The sequence below is a fragment of the Amphiprion ocellaris genome, chromosome 22 (genome assembly GCF_022539595.1).
Source record: "Amphiprion ocellaris isolate individual 3 ecotype Okinawa chromosome 22, ASM2253959v1, whole genome shotgun sequence".
NCBI classification, from domain to species: Eukaryota; Metazoa; Chordata; class Actinopteri; family Pomacentridae; genus Amphiprion; species Amphiprion ocellaris.
The window spans coordinates 22,886,406-22,904,192 of NC_072787.1; the positions used below are offsets into that span (position 1 = coordinate 22,886,406).

At 36.9% G+C, this 17,787-nt stretch overlaps 1 protein-coding gene across 1 annotated transcript; it reads right to left on the reverse strand.

Moving 5' to 3' along the window:
• Positions 1-246: 246 nt before the first annotated feature.
• On the reverse strand, positions 247-16,725 carry smpx (small muscle protein X-linked). The gene is made up of 5 exons (XM_023293375.3): positions 16,569-16,725; positions 10,771-10,830; positions 6,140-6,226; positions 4,836-4,988; positions 247-852 (listed from the first exon to the last, which is right to left on the reverse strand). The coding sequence occupies exons 2-4, from the start codon at positions 10,804-10,806 to the stop codon at positions 4,839-4,841; spliced, it is 273 nt and encodes a 90-aa protein (XP_023149143.1). The 5' UTR covers positions 10,807-10,830; positions 16,569-16,725; the 3' UTR covers positions 247-852; positions 4,836-4,838.
• Between the last annotated feature and the right edge of the window lie 1,062 nt (positions 16,726-17,787).

Below are 17,787 nucleotides of genomic sequence, written 5' to 3' on the forward strand. Positions count from 1 at the left end.
ACTCTGGCAGTAGAGGAAAAGTCAGGGGTTCATCGAAGTTAGCAGGAACGTCCGAAATGTTGGAACCAAAGTTGTGGACTGATCAACCAACCAATATCAGGTTCCCTAAAGCTAGCAGCGTGGCTAAATGTTGAGTACATTCGAGGAAAATAACCACATCAGACCATAATATTTAACTCTGTATGACACCAGTTTTCACCTTTACTGTAACGGTGCAGCTACGAATAAAAACGACTTCAGATTCCGTGATTTTTACAACCATCCTGATTTATTGCAGTGTTTTTCTGATGATAATCATTTTCTGGGAATCATAACAGTAAACAACAAACACATTGCCATTCCCCCCACCCAAAAAAAAAGCAGTACAATTGATCTTAAACCCCAGCAGTTATTATGAACAACATTCAGAAAGGAACCATTAATTAGAAAGCATCAGTCTAAATCAGTGCTGAATGGCTGAAGTGTCTTTCAAGTTGGTCACCACAGAGTTAGACGAGGATTCCTTTAATTTACATTGATTGTCAGCAGTTGTCCTCCCAAAGCATTGACTTAAAAATCTAAGAAAATTATGCTGTGACTGTAACACATATCACTAGAGTAGAGCAGAAAAGAGTCAGAATATTCTCTCTGTACAAATTTTGTGACAAAACAGCATCAGCTTGCATTGCAAGATTAGCCGATTTTATTGTTAGATTACTGATCGGAGGAGAGCTAATATGAGCTTAGCTTCAGAGGGCAGTTAGTGTTTCCAAACATGTCGGTTGGGTCTTTTTTGCTCCAGTCTTCAGCAGCAGTGAGCAAGTCTGTGTCTATGAAGATTATCTGTCTTCCTCTCCGCCTGGCTGGAGCGTCCTGGAGGGGAAAAAAAGAAGAAGCCAGATAAAGACACTGTGAGGGATTTTCTCGTGGCCCCTGACAGACAGCAGGACTGTGACGGTCTGGACGACATGGAGGAGGTTTATTCACACCGTGCAGAAATATGACATCTGTCTGTACTTATCTCTCTCTTGACTTCTTTCCCATTTCTGTTTCTCGCTGAGGCTCGATCTTGCTCGCCGTTTGCCACATTTTCTGTTTATTTCCACCTCAAAGGGTCGAGTTTGTGTCATGCAGACGCTTCTTAAGCTTCAAGTTAAGCATCAGTGGTGCAGAAAAGAGGCTGATATTTCAACAAATGTTACTGGCAGCAGGTGAAACACAGGATTGTGCTAAATTTTGTGCTACTCCTGTTTGAAGTTGCTAGATTAGCCTGCAGCCGGAATATAGACTTTATAAAATCATTGTGCTCGTGAATTAAAAAACAAAGAATCCACTAAACATTCAACCTGATTCTTAGCTTATATTCTAGCTTTGTTTTCCTGCACTAGTAAATAAAGTATACAGGGGATCCTCCACATGTCTCAATTTTAAAAATTTGACAAAAATAAACCAAATTCTGCAAAAAAAGAAAAAATTCTGAGCTCCTCAACACCAACAAGCAGCCAAAAGTAACTCAGCTGTGACCAACTTTCACACAACAAAAATCAGGAACTCTACAGTTGAAAGAGCCAACAAGGCATGTTATTTTTAAAATTGCCAAAATTACACATTCTATTAGCCAGAAACTGTAAAAACAGAAAAAAATCATTGGATATTCACCTTTTCTGAGCTAAAAATCCAAATATTTCATGAAAATCATTTTATTCTCAGTCTCATTTGAAAAAAAATTGCCAAAAAAATACACGTTTTGAATGAAAAACTTTCTGTAAAAAAACAAATGGTCAAAGGTATGTAGACAGCCTTGCTCTTATACTTTTGCACAGTTCCTGTCTGCAGTTTTGCTCCTTTGTTGCAGTGAAGTTAAACCTTAAAGTTCACAACCCCATCCAGCACATTTAGAGATGAACAACAACACGAGCTGCAAGCCAGACTTTATCTCATCGGCCAACATCTGCGGCCAACTTCGCTAATCAGGAAGCAGCAAGCGTCCAAAAATCAGGTGTAAAATTGTCTGTCAGAAACCTGAGGCTGTTATTGCAGCAGATTAACACCTGCAGTTATAAAATAAGATGGCTGGCAATCACAGGTGGGTGTCATTTCAGGTGAATGCTAGAAGAAAAAACAGGTACATGCATTAAAGATCATTTTTTGATTTGTTTTTTTTTTTTGCAAATGCTGGAGCAAAAGAGATAAATCTTGGCAGAGTTTACACACTGTTGTGCAACGTTTTTAACCAATTATGTCTTCTTCAGGCAGTTTTTCAGTGCAAATGGTATTTTCAAATGTCATGTGATGTATTTATTAACTAAAACAATGGGTCTCTTGCTCAGGGGATCAATTTAGGGAATAACTGGTTGACGACCGAAGCGGACAAATGTGTCAAAAAGAAAGAAATAATTCATTAGTAATAAAAGAAAATGATTAATAAAAATTAAGAAATTAGTCCAAAAAAATGTTTAAAAAATTAATTAAGAGGTAATGAAACAATAAATACAAGTGTTAACAGTTCAATATTTTTTAAAAGGTACTCATTGAAGATGAGAGATGTGAGAACATTTGGCATGTCACAAAAAAGAGGAAAAAGTGATAAAATATAAAATAAGAATCCAAAAATAGTCAAAAAATAAAATAGCAAATAAATAATACAATGAATTAAGCAATAAGTAAGAGTCATAAAAAAAGTTTTAAAAATGAATTCTCAGCTAGAACAATGAATAAAAATTAATAAAATAGTAAAAATAATTAACACATTTTTTAAAATGATAAATATAGTGAATAAATAAAAAAGGAGTTTTAAAAAAGGTGTGAATGACTAGCAGTTGACACAAAGAAAGAAAACAATAATAAGTAATGAAATAAAATAATAAATACAAATTAAGAAAATACGAAAAATCTAATGATAAAAATAAATATAAAAATATATTTTATATTATATATTAATATATTTTGTTTTATAAAATAAAAATAGTAAGGCAATTTTAAAAAGGAATTAAACAATAAAAACAGTGTTAAAAGTGCAAGTTCAAAAAATTTGGTCCTCAGAGAGATGAAAGATGTATGAACAACTGGCAAGTGAGAAAAAAAAATAAATAGAAAGGAACTAATAAAATAAAAGTAATAAATAAAAATTAAAAAGATATTCAAAAAAATACAAGAATAAACTAATAAAAATAGCAGATAAATAAAAAAAAATTCAACCATAAGTAACAGTGATTTAAAAAAAACAAGTATAAAAAATGTAATTTTCTGCCGTCCACATACTTTTGGCTTCATACTGCACAAGATGTAGCATCTGTTGAGGTTCAACTTGATAAAATCATCATCCAAAAGTCTAACCAAAATGTTGCTTTTAAAAAAAAGAACTTTATCCTTTGTTTGTTGTGCTTTCTGAGCTATTTTCTGAGCAGTTTTTTGTGTGTTTGTCTTGCAGCTCTTCTTTCCTGGCTCGTGTTATGAGATAAATACTGTACATGGAGCTCACATGCAGAAATCAGTTGGTGGTTGCTGCTTCTGCTGCTGCTGTTTCAAGTAATTTTCCCAGTGCAAAGTGTTTATAGCTTAAAACGTGAACCAGCTTTTATTTTTCCATCTCTTTTCCCTCTCTCATTTGTCTCCCACGCAGCTCGCCCACATGCTTTGGGCAGGGCAGAGCAGCACCAGTGTTTGGATATTGTGGGTTTTTTCGGTGTCCTGCTGAGAAAGTCACAGAACAGACTGCCCCTCAGTGCTCACACTCATTTCATAAAACATACACACACACTCCTGTAAAGTATAAATATAGCGCCTGACTCAACCTGTCCAGCCCACACACACACACACACACACACACACACACACACACACAGGCCTCAACACACACACTGCTTGACCAAAACAAAGGCTTGAACGGCCCACACTGACTCCTTGTGGCGAGCAGCGGCCACTGCAAGTCATTATAGTGGAGACGAGCTGCACTGAAAGCACACCAGACCTGTTCTTCAGCGTTTATCACAGCATCACAGAGACATAGTGACACCAGTGTTCATGTTTTGTTTGGTTAAACAGTGAAATGTTACCTGCAAAAGTTTCAATTTCCATTTTTTTTGACATGTCATGAAGCTGGACTTGTCTGTGCTGGGTAACCATCAAAAGAAATGTCAAATATTTCCACAGAAAATTTGCTTCACCCAAATAGAGATACTGGTTTTGATGCTGTAGCACACTTTAAAATATGCTTTTAAACTACAATATGACACTTTTTCCCCAAATAAATCCCATTTAAAACTAAAACTCTTCATATTTCAGATAAAAATACTTGATTATCTATGACTTCTCTCTTATTCTATAAAGATAATTGGCGGTAAACATTATTTTAAACCAACCCCTGTAAAACATCTGCAATCTGTAGGATGCCATACTTTCCTATTACCTCATACAAGAGAAACATATCATGTTTTATGAGGTGAATCCATTATTAATCAGCTACTTATTGATGACCACCAAATATTTTCCATCACTTTTCACTGGTCTGTTAATTTCTTAATCACATGCAATTTAAACACAAGGAAATGAAGAGTGTTTGTGTTCCCAGGAAGTCATTCTACATGTGATAGATCCATCTTTTTTAGTATAGATGCTAACTATGTCAGTATTGTTCATTAAAATAGCACTTCAGATGAGCTGAAATGACACTATGGGGATTATTTTGGACACCACTAATCCAAATACGATTTAAAAAATGAAATATTTTCTTATTTGAAGTAATAAAAATGCTTTATTGTATTATTTAGGTTGCTGCTTCAATACTTTACTTCATGTTGGGTTTTAGTTATGACCATTATTATTACATTTAAACATAGATCAGTGGGGAAACCTACATGTTAATCCTTGGTGACCCATCGTAGTTCACTCTTGACGTTCTGCAGCTCTGACAGGTTAACAGCAGGACCAGGTAGCTTCACGGCACCCGGCAAGGCTTTCTTCTCCTCCGGCGTCTGGGCGGCAGCGCTGGGCTGCTCTGGTGAATGAGCCTGAGGAGAAAATAATACCAACACTAGCAGAAACTATGAGTGGGAATCACCATATTATTTATTTGTTTATTCTTGAGTCCAGATTAAAGTTAGACTTCAGAAAGTTGCTCTGGCCTCATACCATTTAATATACTATGAATATTGTATTATATGTTGTATGTGTGTGCAATATTTCTGCTTTTAATGCATGAAAAATGTATTTTTTCAGCAGTTTGTTTAGTCTTACAAGCTGCTAATACTAGTTTACACTATTTTTCTATAAAAAAAATAAAATGCAGTTGTCATATTTTGTAAGAATTGGTTTAAATGCACAGTTTTTCATTTGTTATCCATTATAAAACATTTTTATGTGATAGAAATTTACCAATATAGATGAAATATCATGTTAAGTTTGCTGGACTGTCATCACATATAAAAAGCAGGCCCAGTCATAGCCAGTTAGCTGCAGCTATCTTTAGCTAAAGCTAGATTTACCAACTCTTTAACCTGTTTTCTGTAACTGAAAAATACATTTCAAAAATAAACACCATCATCTTATTCGGCATCAGTCAACATATCATTTGTTACATTCATCATGCTAGATAAAAGGGAAAGGTGCTAAATCCAACCATGCAACCGATGACATGACTATTAAGGTTATTATTTTACTGGTAATTATTATTGACGTAATGCGTTTTGCCTTTTTGCAGCTGTAGCCTTGTTGTTTTATCTTTTATTTTAATTGTTTTTGTGGTGCCTCCTGGACATCCTGCTCTTGCGCTGTCTGTCAAAGCAAGTCTTTATTAGTTACCGAAACATAGAGTTTTGCTTTCACAGTCCAGAGTGTTTGTCTACTGCACAACATTTACATCTGGCTTAGCGTGCAACATGTATTCAGATTGGACTCATTTGGATAAGGGAAACATGTCAGATCAGTCAGGGTATGTTTGGAAGTGGTCAGACTGGCATAATGATCAGTGTAACCAGACTATGAAGAAAAAAAACACCAATCCCACACATTTAGATGTTATAACTGATGTCTGTCTCAATCTGAGATCAAACTATGTGCAGAATGAGAATAAGATGGACGCATTTTAACACCAGCTGTAAAAGCAAAGTCCATGTTGTCGGATATCTTCATGTCAAGTGAACAACGGGTGTAAATGTCTCACCTCTTCTGTGTCTACCGTCTCCTCTCTCCTCTTCACAGGATGTCCCGCCCCTGGACGCAGAGCTCCCATCGGGATGTTCAAATTAGCCTGACGGACAGTAAGAACAGCCAGTGAGAGCCTTTCATCCCTTAAGTAAATAAAGTTACCTGTCTGGGCCTGTTTGTGTGTGAGTGTGTGTGTGCTCGTCCTTGTTCCTCAAAACCCCCTGTTTTGGTTGTGACCACTATTTCCTGGTTCGTATCATGTCCCTAAAAGGGACTTATGTCTTTATGAAAATTGGGACACACACACTCTCACACGCCGGCAGAGCTCAGCGATCTGCCTGCTAACTCGATGTTCTACTGCTGCCTGCCCTGGCGTCCTGTCACTTGGATTTGATGTGTGTTGTTTTGTACTGTACTGTAATGTATATAAGCTCATATTGTACAGCTGTACAGAGTGGGAGTGTGCTGTGTGTCACCGATGTCAGTGGATGTTGTTCTACAAAGAAAGAGTTGCATATTTTATAGACATTAAGGTTTTAAGGTCGGAAAAGGGAAGTTCCTGGGAGGTAAAAATCGGCTCCTTCACAGCATGTTTGGGGAGGTTCGTATTGCTGTAATGTTGCTTTGGCTGGAATCGTTTGCTGTTTTTATGCTTAGCGTCAGCAATCATCTTCTGACATTCCCCCCCACTTCCCCCCGGCGCAACCAAAGATTACAGAAACAATTCAACCCAGATTGAAAATTCAGCCATTATGCTTCAAAATCCATTTAGAAGGAAGCAAAAACTCACATGCTGTAATTCCATGTCAGCCTCCACGTTATTAAAGGAAAGCTGTGACAGTGAAGGGCTTTTGTTGCTATTTGTTAGCACAAACAGTCAGATGATGTTAAAATGGAAACGAAACCAACAACTGTCTGATTAATTTGGAAAAGAAAATGCCTCTGTTGACCCCCATTATGCAGGACATTTACTACCAATCACAGCAGCCAAAATGCCTGCTTTATTAATTAAAGAGTGTCCACCAACAAGTCAATGGTAACCGATCGTTTTCCAGTTTTCTGTCATGGTAAACTCAATATATTTTTGATCAATGGCCAAAGGAGATTCAAAAAATATCAGAATAATAGCCATTTTCTGCCAGTTTGTATCCTGAGCAGTCGATTTTTCAGTTAAACTAACTGTAAGCAGCTACAAGCTTTTAAAGCTAGATTTTGACACAAGGTTCTGCTACAAAACTAAGTTAGGGATTAATCAAATGATATCAACCCAAACAATATAAAGCAAAAATGGCTTTTTCCAGCTTTGCCTAGTTGGTAATCCATTGTTGAGTATTGGTAACAGTTTGGGTACACTCACTTTTGGACAATTTAACTTTCAAAGGTACCAATACCTTTAGAATAGGCAAATGCTTGTTATGATAATGGTTTAAAGAATAATCCTTCATGTATGTAATATCTGAAAGACTGCTCCACAATTCTTATTCCAGAAAGACAAATACATAGACAAAAGTGGACTTATGCTAGTAACTTTGTGGATCAGAAACCCAATATTATACAAAACGAAACTTCATGAACCAAACAGGTTAAATGCATATATAGTCCCATCCCAACCCAAACTGGTTGAGGCAGATGGCTGCCCTCCCTGAGCCTGGTTCTGCCGGAGGTTTCTTTTCTAAAAGAGAATCTTTTCTTCCCACTGATACCAACTTCTGTTCAAAGTGAATAATTGGATTTGTTGGGTTTCCCTCCAATGTGAAGTGTCCTTAGATGACTTGTGTTGTGAATTGATGCTGTATAAATGAAATGTCGTTTAATTACACCCCTACTTCTGAAGTCTAAGACCTTTAGCTGCGAGCCATTTAGCTTTAAAACCCATTTTTGAATGCAGCAGTGTTTGTTTTTACACATACAGTTCAATGCTTCACCATTTTTAAACCATAAAAATTGGACTTGTTAAAGTAGCTGGAGTTGATTGATCCATCACACCATTGTTACATTGAGTTAAAAAGTCCCAACAATATTGAACATACTTCAATGAAAATGTTTCAGACTTGATGCTTAAAGAGACAAATTTCTAGAACACAGCTGCTCTGTAAAATATATGCAATTTATAGTCTCGTAAACCTTCATTAAACAGCATAAGCAGCACATTCCAGGTGTTTATAACCAAACAACTGCACTGAAGCTCGAAATATCTACTTATTCATCATCTTTAATCTTCTCACTAATAACATCCACAGCTGATTAGACTGCTTTAGGGGATTTGTGCAGCCAAGCACTGGCAGTGAAGAATAGGTGCGACAGAAGTAAATACTGGACCCAAACTTCATCACATAAAGCATTAGGGGGAATTTCATGGCTTGGTTTGTGGAGTCATTTAAAGGTAGTTTCTGTGAGGAGGCTGATATTGAACTACAGAGTGTAACCTGCTGCATTTCGATCAATTCTTTGAACGTTTTTTTTTGAAGGTGAGCTAATCCCTTAAGCTCCTGTGCTGACTAAACTTGCTGAAGGCATTACGTGAACATGAAGGGAATACTGTGATAAAAAGGGAGACCCTAGACTTTTAGGGGCAACAGGGTATATGTTGGATAAAGAAACACTCCCAGACTATCTTTGAACAAGGTGTAATCCTTAAATCTGCATAGCTGGGTGAGAAACATCAAACAGACTTGATTTTACTCTTGGGCGTAAATGTTCACACTTAAGTTTCTGGTGGTGGACATTTGCAGAAAATATCCATAATGTCTCTAACAGTCAGGAGTAAGTTTGATTCTGCTGTTCATTAAAGGACCTTGCTGCTGTTTGTGCAAGTTTTACCCCTTAACTACAGGTTTAAAAATTGATTTTCTTGGTTCCAGACAGCCACTGGTTTCCATTTATATCAGTACAGTGATGAAAATTGAATTGTCGATGGAATTTTTTGGTTTTTGCTGCTTTCATGGTCACACTGTTGCTGAGATCATTGTAAAAAACTGCTTTTGTTGGTGTAAAAGAGCGACTTATTTGTTATTGTCAGACACACAATGGACAGTTTTGATGCTGTAAAACCCGAGATATCGCCCTTCTCATTCCTGTCTTGTTGCCTACGTTACCCACAATCCACCAGTTCTGTTTGGAGATTCTTTCTTTTTAACTATACTTGATACGTATCTTTTTTTCATCTACAACCAGCTGCTGTAATAATGCAAATGTCCCCCTGTGGGATTATTATAGCTCGTCTTATGCTCATTCATTATGTGAGTAGCAACCATAGACTGTACATAAAAAATGGACGTAGCCTCCAGGTCTGGAAAGCGAAACCAACATGGAAGTGCCTTAAACCTGCATTCTTTGTAACAGCCAGCAGGGGGCGACTCCACTGGTTGAAAAAGGGAATCCAATTGATTGAAATCTATGAGAAAATAGCCTTCATTTGTTACCTCAGTAAACATTTTCCTCATGTGTTTTTGGTTTCGGTTGCTTGTTTCAAGACATCTTGAATACAAGATGATGTTCAGTTTGGTAAGTTATGGTCCCATTCAGAGTAAAATAGATGATGAAGCTGAAAATGTTCTAGGGCTGGGCTACTTTCAGATTGACAGGCCACTATTATGTTGTGCCCTTGAGTAAGATCCAACCCTTGCTCATCATTTCGGGCTTCAACAGATCAATATGGCGATGACAAAATGTCAAATTTAAGGGTTCAGAAGGGTAGTCAGCAAACCACTGGGTGACGTCATGGTCGCTACGTCCATGTTTACAGTCTATGGTAGCCTCAAGCTGCTAGCCACAACAGAAATTATATTACATTTTAAAGCAAATCCAACTGAAGTGACCTTGTGCAACCCTAAGAAGCTTTATATGACTTTTATCCACACATGCGTTGGTATTCCCAACACTTTGATGCGTAAAATTAGAGTTTCCTGCTTAAAAAATACTGTAAAAAAGTTGTGATAATCTGTAAAAAACTGTAATGTGCTGTCATCAGAAAATAAAAGCCCCAATACAAGTAGAACACGCTGACATTGTAAGAGGCATCATGTGAATTTTGAATTTTCAATCTGTTGAGTTATATTGAACTAAAAGGATGGTTTCTGGATTTTCAGACTGTGGTGATTAAATGTAAAGCAATAGCTGTCTGAAAAATATCTATCACATGTAAGATATGCTTTTGAAGATGTTTAACGCTGAAATAAGTAAAAGAGTTGTTATTTATGACATGAAATGTGCAAAGCACTCTATATGTAAGAGAGTTTTTATGATTCAGGTGTTTATAATGTGAAGCTGTTCCGCTGTTGTCGTTTGTGATAAACTAACGATGGACTCTCTGCTGGAGACTGAACTACGAACCTCATGTTTGTACTGCACTGTCCTGATGCCTATCCCATGGTTAGACATGAAAACGAGCACAATGAGAAGAGGGATGACGGAGGAAGCCTTCTCTGACATGCACACACAAAGCCATCGCCACAAACAGACCGCTCTGCATATGTTCGCCTCGCTGAAACTCTGCACTAATAAAGCCTTGATACTGCATATGCACAGTCTGAACTCTGTACTCCCGAATAAAGACTTTGATGTGGAAGCGAGCGTCATCTGAATTCTTGCCGGAAGTTTTCATGCGCACACACAGTTGCAGATCACGTCAGATGAAAAATGTTTTACCTGAAGGGCCTTAACGTTGGACGAAGGTTTGGACATAATCCCCCCGGTGAGTCCGCTGACCTGCAGGAAGCACAGATCACACACATTCAGCTGTGTGTCCTTGTGTGTGTTTGTGGGAGTGTGTGTGTGTGTGTGTGTGCACGTTGGGGGCACTGGGACTCGCTTCCTGTGCTTTTGGAGGCCTGGGATACCATTTCAGTTGCTTAGCGACTCTTTACAGAGAGAAGCAGGTAGAGGAACTGTTCTCTGAATCATTCATGAGAGGGAGACAGAGAGACTGTCAAAATAAAACTGCCTGGATTTCACCTTTGGGGACACCTTTGTATTGAGGTACAGGTGTTCTGTAGAGAGGACGTCCTCTATTAGTGTACCTCAGAAACAACAGGAACTGACTGTAGATTATTTATGTAGATTATTTATTACATTGGTCTCAGTTTAAATCAGTATAATCATGACTATTATTATTAATGCAATGATGTTACCTTCATTTTTATACTAATGGTTATATGTTATTTCATGGAATCATATACTCAAATCCTATAGTATAAAAACAAACATTTTTATAGCTTTTAACTATTTTTTTAAACAATTGACCTGTTTAGTCAAATTACAGATATTAACAATTAAAAGTACAGAAAAATAGGTATTGATTCACATGTTGGCTTAAACTGGAAATAACGTCCACATCAAAAAGCTGTATTTTCACCAAAAGTAATTCATTCTTTTGCAACATCTGAATGCAGAATTTCTTTTTTTTTTTTTTTTTTAACTGTTTTGAAATTGGCAATGAATATCCTCATTTTGAAGATATTTTCTGTTTTGTTTTAAAAAAATATTGTGTATATTAAGGATTAAAAAAGGTAGAAAAAACTAGAATTCCACAGATTTTCCCTGTTGTGTCAAAATACAGATAATAAGTAGTAAAATCATAGGAAAAAATGATATTAATGTGACATGTTAGCTGTAACAAACAAACAAACAAATAGAGGCAGAAAATGTGACTGATGCCTGTGTCAAAAACCTGCATTTTCACAAATAGTAATTAATTCTTTTAAAACATTTTTATCAGAACATGATACTATTATTTTTTTACTGTATTTGAATAATTTTGAAAGAAAATATATGTATTTTAAAGGAAAATAATTTTTTCTTTCTTTCTTTTTTTGTTCTGCTATATTTCCCCCGTTTTCTTAAATTACAGACAATATCTGGTAAGATTACAGAGAGAAAAAAAAAATAGGCCAAACCTGAAATCAGTGCCCACATCCCCAATCTGTATTTCTACACATGGTTTAGGTCATAGTTTTAGTCTACTTTCCTTCATTTCATATCTTTAACTGTGACTATGTGTTGGGTTCTGAGCACTTCCATAACTTGGGCGATGTGTAAAACAGCAGAAATAGATTTAAAGTCGTAAAGATACCCTTCTCAGGAGCATGGCATTGTTCCCATCTGACATGTCTGAGATAGAAAGAACTAAAAGTTATATGACTTCCTGTGCAGACGTGTCTTCAGACCATATATAGTTGTGAATGAACCAGAGTCTGATCCTGAACGAAGGGGAAGAACCGAGATAAACTCCAGCATGATGTTTAAGGATGTTTGAGCTTAAATATGCAAAGTATTCCAGGACACACTTTACATGGTGTCAGCACTTAAACAAATAAAAAAAAACTTGTTTTGCGAAGCCCTCAGACCTTTAAAAAGTCCAGTCATTGCACTGAGTCTGCATGAGATGACTGAATGGTTAGCTAAAGCTAGCATAGCACCCAAAGAGCAGCCACGTTTTATTGCCACCTAAACCTGCAACACTGTGCACTGCTACACAAAGATAGCAGTAGAAAAAGCCACCACAAAAACAAGTTTTGATAAAGCAAAAGGTCACATGAGTCGCTCCTCCACACTGGCGGCAGCTACGGGAGTCAACGGGCGTGAAAAATGATGCTGTGGTTCCGTTTTCTGTTTGTAATTATCTGTTCTGTTTTGTTTTGTGTGGTGAAGGTTATAGGTTACAGTGAATGAGACGTGCTGTCTGCTCCACTCCCTACCAGAGCTCTATCTCACAGATTAGTCCTCCCAGCTGCTCGCTCATGTGTGTCGGAGGAGTGGCTGTGAAGGGAGGACACTTTTTTGGTTGCACACCTGTAAAATCCAGTTTGCTCTCGCTGTTTCTACAATCCCACATACTTGAGCTTCAATAACTGGCTGAGGGAAATTCTTTTGCTATGGCAGCAATGGCTGTAGAAGCTACACAACTAAAATAAATGAGACAAAAATGAAATAAAATTCAACAGAAAGAGGAATTATACAACTGGCTGGTCACAGTACCATTTTTTTCCAGTAGCTTGAGGATTGTTTTCAAAATGTTTGTCATCTGGAACACTATGTAAATACTTTTTAGTTGCTATACAACCAGAAGTAACACAAGTTTTATGAGGTCTTAGTCTCTCATTTCGCACATATTTGATTTCCCTTTGGAGTTTTGTAGCCGACGGTGCAAACTTTAGGAATTTAAACATCCCACATATCTTATATATATGATTGTATAAGTTTAACCCTTTGATGCACAACTTGGGTCAAAAGTGACCCATATTCAATGGAAAATGGCTATCTCTTGACCCATGTTGTGCATCAAAGGGTTAATATAGTCAGTGTTTTGATGACTTCTAATGGTGCCAGATGAAAAATCATTGGATCACCACAGTTACAGTTAAGGTTAATCCTCAGGGGGTCATGAATCCGTGCCACGTTTAATGGTGTCAACTCACCAAAGTGGTGGAGGCAACCAATAAAGAAACCAGGAGATTTAATCTGTATTTTCTTTATATTGTCATTTGTACACTATAATGCCAGACAATACACCAGAAATGTTTCTCCAACCAAACAAAAAGAACCACCATGGAACTTCCTCCACTGACTTAAATACCAATACAGACCCACATAAATAGATAATAAATATTATCATAAAACCCATTACCAACTGCAAATATCACTCAATAAGTATAACCAACCTAAACCTCATTTAATAAATACCCCCCTTAAATACTTTAAATAATTATTTACATAACTGAAAACCCAAACTCCCCTCTAACTACTTCCCACATGGCACCTTCCTCCTGGAACTAATAAAAAGCATCGGAACCCCTGGGGAATACTTTTGCCCGGACACCTTCAGAGGAAGAGGACAGGTAGAGGTAAGTTTCTGCTAACATTACACCAATAAACTAACAGTGCATTTGCACAGTTTGCTTAACTAGTTCACCCTGCTTCTTTCCACCACACCTTCTACTGCATCACCTGCTACTCTTGTTCACAGGTGAACTGCTCAGCACCACAACCGTAAACCAAACACTCCAACAAACAAAGAAACAAACACACCACAACATACACCCCAACAAATCAATTTATTATTTAACTGACCTCATTTTACTCAAATGCCACACTTACTCAAAGGCACTAAAGGAATCGAGAGGGGAGTCATTCATAAAGTTTTATGTTTTCCATGAAAACTCACACTTTTATTCATGTGCTAACATAACTGCATAAGGGTTTTCTAATCATCAATGAGCCTTTCAACACCATTAACTAACACAATGTAGCATTAGAACACAGGAGTGATGGTTGCTGGAAATGTTCCTCTGTACCTCTATGGAGATATTCCATTAAAAATCAGCTGTTTCCAGCTACAATAGTCATTTACCACATTAACAATGTCTAGACTGGATTTCTGATTAATTTAATGTTATCTTCATTGAAAAAAAAACTTCTTTTCTTCTAAAAATAAGGACATTTCTAAGTGACTCCAAACTTTTGAACAGTAGTGTATTCCAACTTAGAAAAAGTGCATCAGTATCTTTTTAACTAAACTATTTTTGTTTCAACAGCATGGCCACACTGGAGCCTTGCAGCTAATTTAAAGAACGATTTATTCAAAACTGGCAGGATGTATGCAGATATTTCCACCTCGCTGCAGCAGACAGGCGTCTTACAGGAGCACACTGCATTCACAGAAGCAAAATTTGGAGACCTCATCTCTTCCTCAATTTCTCTCGGGCCGTTTTCGGTTATTTTCTACTTCCTCCCTCCCCTCAGCTATTTCACAGATCAACAGTGGCCCAAGTGGCTCCTAATCGTAGAAGTTTCCATGGCCTATTTATCTTATCTGCGAGTAGCGCAGAGGTGCAGAGGAGCAGATCCCCATCGGTTTCCAGGGTGCTGTTTGGGCAACAACACACAGTAAAAGCTCTGCTGTCCTTGACGTGAGTGCAAAAGCGCGGACCCCAGAATACACAACACACACACACATGCTTACACAACGTGATGATATTTATGTTGGCTATGAGCAGCAGCTGCCCTGCTGACGCCACACTGCAGAGCCTGACTAGCCCTTTCACTTTTACTGTACGTGTTCACTAATGTCTCACAGAAAAGCAGGTGCAATTTGTGTAATTTAAATAAATAAATTGTAGTTTAAAGTGCATCAGTATGTGTAAAGGAATGTTTTTTAGCCTAAAAAAACGAGAATTAAAGTACCAACTACATTCTTTGACCAGTATTGTAAATTGGAATTTCTTTCATTTAAGCATAATAAACAATTTAGCTTATAAAAAGTCCAGAAATAAAAGGAAAATACATAGATTTCTGAATGCTCACTAGTCCTGCTTGCTATCTTGCAGAATCATAACGTCTCCATGCATGTTATTACTGTACTTCCAGGAACAGTTCAAACAGCTGCAGCTCCATATACAAATGACTACAAAGACAACTTTTGTCACTTTGTTAATCAAATACTATCAAACTTAGCTGTTTGTCAAGTCCCAAACCAGCAATTACCTTGGCCTCGCCTCTTGGCTTTAGTGTCACATTTAAGATGCAGACATGAGAGTACTCTCATTCAATGTTTGAAAATAAAGTAAAATATAGCTGTTTATATATAATTATCAAGCATATTGTAGCAAACTCCTGACATTTTGTTTTAAAAAAGGCTAATTGAGTTTGCTAACTGTTGGATTGAATAAACTAGGCTGCCCAGTTTGTCAGAAGGTGGCAGTGAAGCTACATCACACACAACTGTATTAAAGAGAATCCAGGGGAAAAAAAACGCTTTCCAACCGATAAAAAAAACACAAAAATTTGGCTATCTACATGGCAAAAATGGAGGGAATTCTTTAGGAATAGTTTTCAGTCAGGAAAGCTGTAATTTTTCTTTCATGTTTCATGCTGTTCTGAGGCAAAGATAATAAAAGAAGCTGAGAAAGCTGATCAGTCAAGTGAGTTTCCATCTCTCAGTGTACACGTTATCTCTCTTTTTGGGGGGAGGAGGGAGGACAAAGCAACAAAAAACTATTTGGGGGAGTGTAAAAACCTAAAGAAAAATTGTTTCCATTAAGTTTTTCTGTACTTCAAAATACTTGAATGACAAAATATGACTGAATATACTAAAATGTGCATAAAAGTATGTTATAGAAACACAACTTATGTTAAACCTTTAGAGCACCAAAGGCACAAAAAGAAAAGTTGGTTTTGGTATTTGTTGAAATTAAGAATAAATCACTTCAGAATAACATTATATATTTGCACAATGGAACAAAATAGTTTACTTATTTTTTATGTTTTGGCATAACAACCAAATAATGACTTCAGCTTAATTTCTGGAAAACTAACCTCTGACTGGTCCATGAAAACTTCCACAATATTCCTTTCAAAGCTCCAAAACACTGAATGAATATGACAGTAATAGTCCACTATTAAAAGCACAGCACATGATCCAAACATAACATAAAGATGATGTAACTTACCAGCTGATCACACAGAACTGTATCGTCTAATAGTTGATTTCTACACCAACTTCTCTCACTTGTTTCTATCCCTCACACACTTTTCGCCTCTCCTCTCCATCTCTTTCTTTCCCTTTCTCTTTTCGTCTTCTCTCCACCCTCTCTCTTCCTCTCTCTGCCGCCTCATAAGTGGTGGAAGGATTCCTCTCATATCTGGGATTTGTTCTCACTATAAATAGACGCGTGATACACCGAAGGGACCTGCTTTCTATCCACATGCACGCACGTACGTGGACGCACAGACCAAAACATCGTTAAACAGCAGCAGCGAGCTCTAGAAACGCTGTAATTAAGGGAATTCATTAAGCTCCAAGACCAAACTTCACTCAAAAGGTATAATATTTAAGCATAAAATACTCAAACAAAACACAAATGTCTGCTTGTATAGTATTCAAAGGTGTTTATAGTGACAAGTATCCCTTCTTGTAAAGGTTTTCATGCAAATGAGTGAAATATTTTCACTAAATTTTAGTCAAAAAATGCAACATTCAAGCAAGAAATGTTCAAATGATGTTCACAAATGTTTAAAATGACACATTTCAGCCTGGATCTTTCTAAGATTTTCTAGCTACAGTTGCAACAAAGTGTTTAGTGACTTCAATAAATGGACCTGCAAGAACCAATAGCACACAAAAATGAAACTTTTAAGCATGAAAAATACAATTCTGTGCATATATGATGTTCACAGAGACAGGTGTAGTCTTTGATTTGAACATTATTGTAAGAGTTTTAAGCTGCATTTACAGTAAAATGTTCTAAAGAGTGAAGACGTTTCTCTCTGCAGGACCAAACTGTATTTAAAAAATGCAGGACTTAAGTACAGAGCGCTCAAACACAGCACAGTTTGCTTATATGAAATTCACAAATGTTTAGACCTTGTGAACTTAAAAAAGCAATGAAATGTTCCAGTGAAGTAAAAGATGGTCCTGAAAAGAGTAAACTTTATAAACTTGACCATTTAAGCACGAAATAGTCAAACATAAAAATGTCTGCTTAAATTATGTTCTTAAACATTTATAAGGGCAAGTATGATCCCTGATTCCAACACCTTTATTTTAAATGTTAACCTATAATTAAAGTACATGTTGTCCCTGCAGAACCAGGGTTCATTTAAAAAACTGAGCATTTAAGCATTAGCTACTCTAATACAGAAGTTTCTCCTTAAAATATACTCAAAAAT

Bases quoted from the DNA above. Each gene is read 5' to 3' on its own strand.
- smpx (XM_023293375.3), bottom strand. From the start codon at position 10,806: ATGTCCAAACCTTCGTCCAACGTTAAGGCCCTTCAG. The intron at 6,227-10,770 runs GTAAAACATTTT...ACTGTCCGTCAG, and splicing joins CCAACGTTAAGGCCCTTCAG to GCTAATTTGAACATCCCGAT. The intron at 4,989-6,139 runs GTGAGACATTTA...TTTTCTCCTCAG, and splicing joins AGACGGTAGACACAGAAGAG to GCTCATTCACCAGAGCAGCC.